The 7,900-nt window shown below is 40.2% G+C and overlaps 2 protein-coding genes and 3 non-coding genes across 5 annotated transcripts in view; 3 read left to right on the top strand and 2 right to left on the bottom strand.

The window, feature by feature from the left end:
* Window positions 1-721: 721 nt before the first annotated feature.
* Window positions 722-3,018, bottom strand: rpl14 (ribosomal protein L14). The gene is made up of 6 exons (XM_060892302.1): window positions 2,964-3,018; window positions 1,999-2,100; window positions 1,788-1,882; window positions 1,122-1,221; window positions 983-1,036; window positions 722-826 (listed from the first exon to the last, which is right to left on the bottom strand). Exons 1-6 carry the CDS (start codon window positions 2,964-2,966, stop codon window positions 749-751), a joined length of 432 nt encoding a protein of 143 aa, XP_060748285.1. The 5' UTR covers window positions 2,967-3,018; the 3' UTR covers window positions 722-748.
* Window positions 3,019-3,492: 474 nt separating this feature from the next.
* On the top strand, window positions 3,493-3,564 carry trnap-agg (transfer RNA proline (anticodon AGG)). Its single transcript has one exon. It is a non-coding gene; the product is annotated as a tRNA-Pro (tRNA).
* A 1,402-nt stretch (window positions 3,565-4,966) lies between these two features.
* On the top strand, window positions 4,967-5,038 carry trnap-agg (transfer RNA proline (anticodon AGG)). The gene has a single exon. It is a non-coding gene; the product is annotated as a tRNA-Pro (tRNA).
* Window positions 5,039-5,687: 649 nt separating this feature from the next.
* trnap-agg (transfer RNA proline (anticodon AGG)) lies at window positions 5,688-5,759 on the top strand. Its single transcript has one exon. It is a non-coding gene; the product is annotated as a tRNA-Pro (tRNA).
* A 301-nt stretch (window positions 5,760-6,060) lies between these two features.
* The window catches only part of sgo1 (shugoshin 1), a 4,331-nt gene continuing 2,491 nt past the window's right edge, over window positions 6,061-7,900 (bottom strand). Inside the window, exons 6-11 of the mRNA XM_060892856.1 lie at window positions 7,811-7,900; window positions 7,289-7,697; window positions 7,070-7,210; window positions 6,767-6,937; window positions 6,432-6,597; window positions 6,061-6,340 (exon numbers count right to left, since the gene is read on the bottom strand). The exon at window positions 7,811-7,900 is cut by the window's right edge and continues 383 nt beyond it. Of these exons, the coding sequence (XP_060748839.1) occupies window positions 6,214-6,340; window positions 6,432-6,597; window positions 6,767-6,937; window positions 7,070-7,210; window positions 7,289-7,697; window positions 7,811-7,900 (1,104 nt within the window). The 3' untranslated portion in view covers window positions 6,061-6,213. The remainder of the gene's footprint in view (window positions 6,341-6,431; window positions 6,598-6,766; window positions 6,938-7,069; window positions 7,211-7,288; window positions 7,698-7,810) is intronic.

The following is a 7,900-nucleotide window of genomic DNA, read 5'->3' as shown; positions in this document are numbered from 1 at the left end:
CACTACATTATGACACTATATTAGTCGACACTACATTAACACTATATTACAGTCCACACTATATTAACACTATATTACGACACTATATTAGTCAACACTACATTAACACTATATTAGTCGACACTATATTAGTCTACAATACATTATGACACTATATTAGTCTACACTACATTAACACTATATTAGTCGACACTATATTAGTCTACACTACATTAACACTATATTACAGTCGACAACATTAGTCTACACTACATTAACACTATTACAGTTGACACTATATTAGTCTACACATTAACACTATTAGTCTACAATACATTACACTACACTATATTATATTACTATATTACACTACATTAACACTATATTACACTTTACACATTATGACACTATATTACACTACAGTACTTTACACTTCACTGTTCTACATTATATATAATGTATATTTTTCATGATAAAGCAGTAACTCAGTTGTTAAGACATTGTGTTACACAGCTGTGTATTTTTGTACTTAACCATTTATTATGATGTTTCTTCTACAGGCTTCATCACAATGTTTCCTGAAGTTCTGCCTACAAACGGATTATTAATTGTCTACATTGTCATATTTCCTGTTCTGTAAATTAACCCTATGAAATGTTTAATAAGACAATAACTGATGTGATCAGAGCAGGGTGACTTTCACACCTCTACAACAACAACCGTGTGAAATAAACAGAACAAATGAACTCAAACATTTATTGAACAGAATTTAAGCCTTTTTTGCTGCAGCTGAAGCGGCTGCGGCTTTCTGGAGTTTCTTCGTCTCGTGTTTGATGATCTTGTTCCTCTGCACAGACAAAAACATGAAGTATTAGGTCAGGTTTCAGGTGATCACATGTTTTATATTAACATAATGTCTGCAGAACTTTGTGACTAATACAGATTTTCCATTACTGAGCCAATGAAAACATTCAGATGTACGAGTTTAAACATGTTCTCTTACCATTTTCTTGGCCTTCATGACCTTGTAGCGGTCGAAGTCAGTCATCTTGGATCTCTGTTAAAATAATAAACAGTTTGAACATGTTTATCATTTAGCAGAACCGATCTCACTCAGCTCTCATGTAGTTTAACTGACTCACCTTCTCCCTGGCTTCGATTTTCTTGGCCCAGCTGCTCTCTGCCCATTTCTGGCTGATCTCAGCTTTCTCCCAAGCGCGCCTCACAAACTTCTGACGAGCGCTGTGGATGATAACAGGACATGAACACCAGTAACAAACTGTTCCTTTAGGTTCATCTTCCTCTCCAAAACACATCCTGGCAGTGAAACTATCTACAGCAGAACTGTCTTAACAAGCTCAGTGACGCTACAGCGCAGATTCGTGACCAGGACAAACATCTAATGTTGATTAATTCTAAGTAAATAATCCATAAGGAATTTATGACAGACAAATGTACAATTACAAAATAGTAACATGAGCGACAAAAGGGTCATGAAGGTCATGAACAAAAAGTTTTGTTACTCAGGGTTTGGATTTACACACAGAGCATGGATAAAGAAGTGCAGTCAAAAATTCTCTATTTGACTGCTGAAAATTACTAACATTAAAATGAACCAGCTGCTGATTTATTAGGGTGCTGCTGCTGGCTTCACCGTTATCTGACGACAGCTCAATAATCTTCAGTCCTGTCACTCATCTGAATGTCCACATGACTTTACAGGATAAAAGTTTTGTGCTGCTTTAACTTTTATATTAAAAAGATGCCAAGAGTTCCCTTGCGGGTGGAGAGTAAAGGTGGTGTCGTACCCATGAGGAACTTTGATGACGTAATCGGTGAGCTGCATGCACTTGAAGGGCATCGACTGCCTCCTCACGCCGGTGCAGGGTCCGTCCACCAGCGCCTGCAACACAAACACACGACAGAACACAATTATATAATCTGATACTTCAGCATTCAGGATAAAGACACCGAGCTTCATGTGAAGTTGATGGTGTGTAATGATGCAGCAGCTCGTACCCTGTTCTGATCAATCACATCTACAATGGTCACCAGTTTGCCTTCATGGGGACCGAAGGCAACGTAGGCGACGCGTCCGATCTCAACGAAGCGCTTGAACACCTGATGAAGACGAGAAAGCGATTAAACTCCCACAAACCCAACAGACTCTGTGCTGTAATCCAGACAGTTTTACATCCTAAGTGTGTTCGATGGAAAGGAGAAAAGATGTTGTGTAGAAATGAAAAATAAAAGCCAAAGGGGGAAAAAAAACACTCAATTATTTATATTTATTATTTTTCTAACTGCTGAAACTGTGGTATTTTAATCATGTTGAGGAAAATATAACTTTATTAAGTCATGAAGGAAAACTAAACTGACAAAGTCTTTATTTTGTGTTTAACTCGGTGTTTGTGTGTAAAATTAGTTCTAACGTGTTACTGAATTTACTATAAATTATTATTTTAAGTCATTTAAAGTTTATTTGACATTTTCTATGTAGGCATTTTACTTCATATGTATATAATGTTTTTAACTCAATGTACAGACCTGTGTGTTAGCAACATGCTAGCAGTGTGTTAGCAACATGCTAGCAGTGTGTTAGCAACATGCTAGCAGTGTGTTAGCAACATGCTAGCAGTGTGTTAGCAACATGCTAGCAGTGTGTTATGATCTGTTCTGTGACACTAAATATTTGCCCTTATAAATAAAATAAGGTGTTAACTAGGACCCTTCGTGAGTTAACTGGTTAACTAGTAGTTTAGTTAGTAACTGGTTATAAACACGAGGCCTAACTGACGCTACCACGTTGCGCGCGAGACCGAATATACAAACGTCTCTAAATACGTCAACAATCTCTTCTTACACGTGGACAAAAGGGACAAACGACATTATAATCTGCCCGATTACAGTAAATCTGGTGTGAAAACGAACCAAATGACCGACTTTTAGTCAGATTTGTGTCCCGCATCAGTACTGAGACTCACCATGATGATGAACCCTGGGAGGAAAAGGACGCCACAGCTTCCGGTCCAGTCTGATACGGCTTCCGCTCATCTGTGCGCATGCGCATAAGTGCACTTGTTCTATTCTGACCTGTGTTTAGGACACGAACGTGTTTTTACACTTTACACGTGTTTTATACACTTTACACGTGTTTTTACACTATTATATTAAGTTAAAATAGCTTCTAACAGTCAATATGAAACGAGTAAATATCTAGTTTATTAACGTTTCAGTTGTTTGTTGATTTTAACTTTCTTGCAAAAATAAAAACAGAATAAAATAAAACATTACAATGAATTTTAGGGAATATTAAAGCGTGAGACGCTGCAGATCTCAACACCAGATGGCGCCAGAAACACATCGCCTTTATTTTACACATACACACAAACTCACACACACACTCACACACACACACTCACACGTATATATACACACACTCTCACACACACATACACACCCCTCTGTAGACGTGGCAAATAGTATATAGAACACTCTAAAAACGTTGCACGTGGCTCGTTGGTCTAGGGGTATGATTCTCGCTTAGGGTGCGAGAGGTCCCGGGTTCAAATCCCGGACGAGCCCCAGTTATTCTTTTAAATCTGAGATATAAACGAGATGATTAGTCTGTAAGTGTAATATCACCCTGAATATTCTGCAGAATAAATGTCTCATAGAGAGTTTGGATATAAAAACACACCCCTGTTAAAATTGCATGTGTTTGTGATGAAGTAAAAACAAACTTCTGCCATAAACACCTGAGAAAGGTGAGAAATGTAATTACACCTTAAACACTAAAGAGATATTGGCCATGTGTTTAATCAACACTAAAACACATTAAGGCTCTGAAAGACTGTTTTGAAACAACTATGTGGGAGGGATTGTGTAATCCTCATGGGGACGATATTGACAATCTAACAGACTGTATTACTGACTACATCAACTTCTGTGTGGAGAATACTGTACCTACCAGGACTGTATGGTGTTTTCCAGCATCTCTACTGCAGAAAGGAAGAGACTGGACAAGCTGATCAGGAACATTTCATATAACACACATAACACATCCCGTTATATTATATTGTGCACTATCACACTAGACTTGCACATTTTTATGAACAGCAGATATGTTAATCCCTCTGCACTGCTCTTCTTTTTTGTCTACCCATGCCGAGACACCCAGACATTGTACCAGCTCCGATCGTCTTCCGTGCGTTTAAATTTTTGGACCTCCACTGAGATGAGGCCGACTCTGAGAGAATCCTGCGACATCTACAGATCTACCAGCTCCAGTTGGACTCTGTGATACTAAAGAGGAGATGTGAACTCCATGTGATCCCTACACCAGTACAACACTTGTCTGACTGTATATTTATAATCACACCCCCAGTGTCACCCAGATGAGGATGAGGTTCCCCTTTGAGTCTGGTTCCTCTCAAGGTTTCTTCCTTTACCATCTAAGGGAGTTTTTCCTCCCCACAGTCACCTGAGTCACCTCAGACTTGTTCATTGGGGATAAATACATACACATACATACATACTGTGAACTATACATATTTTTAATTTTTATTATATTAATTCTTTATATTACTCCTTATGTTTATCTTCTGTCCTATGTTTATGTTCTGTAAAGCTGCTTTGAGACAATGTCCATTGTAAAAAGCGCCATACAAATAAACTTGAATTGAAACTTGAATCTTATTTTATCTTAAACACAATCGTGAGCCTTTATTCATCTGTAATTCCTAGTGTGTTTACGTGTCCACACGTTTTGTGTTTTTATTTGAACATTCTTGCATTTTTTGAGAGAAACATCCACAAACAGCAGAATGTTTGAAGAACAGATTAATTAAAACAAAGTACTTACAGTCCTTAATCATCACCACCAGATGGCGCCAGAAACACACCGAAGTTTACAAAAACTCCATTAAACACACGCGTAGACGTGGCAGATAAATTCTGATATAAACTTCCCAAACTAGAGGATTGTGGCTCGTTGGTCTAGGGGTATGATTCTCGCTTAGGGTGCGAGAGGTCCCGGGTTCAAATCCCGGACGAGCCCAATGTATTATTAACCTTTTATATAAACGACATCATTAAATAAGTCAGGATTGTTTTTTGTTCGTTTCAGCCCTAAGCAGCTGGGTGCAGAACACAGTGACATGAACATCTTAACCTCAGATTCTGACAGATCTACAAAAAGTGCGTGTGTTTAAAGTGTAAATGGTTCTGTCACTACACAATGACGGGTTTATTCTCTTAACATTTAACCCTAAATTATTTGCATTATTCAAATTTGTTTGCAAATGTATGTAGGATGTAAACATCAGATATACAATCGACAAACTTCTCCCACTAAAACACTAATATTGCCATATGCATATAGACAGGACCCCTTTTCTCTTTTATTGCTGTTATGTCACACTTTGTATTTCCATGTGAATATTTAATATTTTATTATTTAGGCTGAACAGGTGAGAAATTGGGACTCTTTAAATGTTGGATAAAGCCTCCTGAGTTTTTATGATTAGTTTTATTATTAATTATTTTCATCCGAACATATAAAACACTATAGAACGATTAGTATTATTTCATTTCCAACACCAGATGGCGCCAGACTCAACATATCGCAGAATAAACTTGTACCTTCACACTGAAACGTTGCAGACGTGGCAAACTGAGGAGGAAAACGTCTAAACTGGACTGTAAGTGGCTCGTTGGTCTAGGGGTATGATTCTCGCTTAGGGTGCGAGAGGTCCCGGGTTCAAATCCCGGACGAGCCCCAATCTTTTCTAAACCCAAAAGATTTTGTTTCCACCAACAGGAAAACTTCTTGTTTCCAAAGTTTCAGACTGAAGGTTTTGCCTGATGAACTAAAGCTGGGAGATACTAAAAAGTTAAATGTAACCACAAGGAGAACTGAGATAGATCTACCTATCTATTTATCTAATCTATCGAGCAAAGCTACAAGACATAAATTGTGATTATATTTTTTCCAACACTATGAATGATATTTCTGTTTGTTACTAGTGTCATATTTGCACTATATTTTATACCATGAAGTAGAAATCTTTTAGGTTGTGATTCGTTAAAAGAAACCGACTTTATTTGACATGGTTTGTCATTAAAATGAGTTAACACACAACGTCATATTTACATGATGCAGATGATCTCAAAGTTGTAATGCGGGATGAGGAGAAGGAGATGCGAGTCAGAGCGAGGTGAAGGACAGAATGTTCAGCGACAGCCCACGAATGACTCGTTGTATTTCTCCATGGCTTTAAGAGAGCGGCGAGACTTCTGCTTAAAGACGGGTGAGCGCAAGAAACGTGTGTCTGTGAACTTGTCTCCACGCCGCAGCTTCCTGACAGAAAAGAAAAAATAAAACACTGAGAAAAACATCATGAAGAAAGAAAGACATATGTAGAGTAATTAAATACAGAGGCGGGACTTACGAGCTGATCGACGGCTCCTTATAGCTGACCACGCTCGTGCAGCGCCTCTTGCGACAGAGACCGGGGGTGGAGTCTCTGCCCGGCAGAGACGCTTGATAGGCTGCAGGGGAGAGATTTGTCACGTCACTCAAAGCCAAGCCCAGACAGGAGCGAACAACGAGACCACCTGCAGAAACACAATGTGCACGAGGGAAACATTATCCAAAAGAACCACAAGTGATGAGAAAGAAATGAGAAAACACACAAAAGACACCACAGATAGTCAGAGGACGTGTGTACATGAGGAGTGCGTCAGTGCTCACAGGTGACCAAGAGGAAACAGAAGAGGACATCACCTTTTTTCCTCCTTGACTTGTCCACCATCACAGCCATGTTGTTCTCCTGCTCTGATGATTGGTTCTGACAATTTGTAAAGTCATATAAAGGACTGTCCATCATCATGAGTCCCGCCTCTGCAGCAGGGATGTCATGTGGAGGAGTCGCAATCTCCTTTTCAGACACAGAAGCTGGAAAAAGACAAAATGGCTCCAGGTTAAAACAACTCCAGCAAAACAGCATGATGGTGAGCATGTTTAGATTTTCTCTCCCTCTCTCACCCCCACCTCCACCCCCATGAGGTATGATGGAGGTGACTTCACCTTCAGCAGACTCTTTGCCTGGAGTGAACTGGTTGCTCTTCTCAGCAGGTCGACATACCAAAGCAGGGGATTGTGGGATCTGTAATCCTGCACTGACTGACAGAGTGATGTCTGTAGCTTCAGCACCTGTTTTGAAGTTTTCTATAAAATAGAGAATTAATTTTAATACTTGCACGGTCTTTAAGCCAAGTACAACAAAACAAATATCTGCCGACTCACTAGAGAGCTCTGGAACCGTGCGGTTCTGTTTAGGTCCACTGTTCTCCTTCCCTCTTGTCTGAGCGGACCTCCTTTTGGAGCGGGCACGGAGTGGTGGAGGACCCTGAATTCGTCTGCACTTTCTGTCTGGAACGTACGGGCTGTCGTCTGTGTCCTGCTCTGCTTCAGAAGAGCTGGGGGCATCGTCTGCTGGGGCAGGAGGGTTCAGAGCAACAGGAGGGGGCATGGTTACAGGAGAAGGCGGGGCTTCTGAGACTTTGACTCCTCCTCTAAAAGGTGTGATGTGTACGGCCTCTTCACAGTCAAAGTCGAACGTGTCATTGCTGCCGAGTGAAGAGTTTAACCGGTCGCTGGTAGCGGGAGCAGAACCGGCCGCCGCCGCACGACTCTTAGAGCGCGCACGCGGCTTCTACACCAGGATAAAGAACAATGGTTAATATTTTATCATGACTGTGCAAGAATTTCATATATACATAAGACCTAATATATAGTTATCATCATCATCATCATCATCATCATCACCTCCCAGGGCTTCTTCAGCGGTGCACGTTCCACCTTGCGGCCTCTTTCCGGTTTGGTAGCTGACTGAGCCGCTTTCCTCTTCGTCTGTCT

The sequence above is a fragment of the Tachysurus vachellii genome, chromosome 18 (genome assembly GCF_030014155.1).
Source record: "Tachysurus vachellii isolate PV-2020 chromosome 18, HZAU_Pvac_v1, whole genome shotgun sequence".
Lineage (NCBI taxonomy): Eukaryota > Metazoa > Chordata > Actinopteri > Siluriformes > Bagridae > Tachysurus > Tachysurus vachellii.
This window is presented reverse-complemented; position numbering and strand designations above follow the sequence as displayed.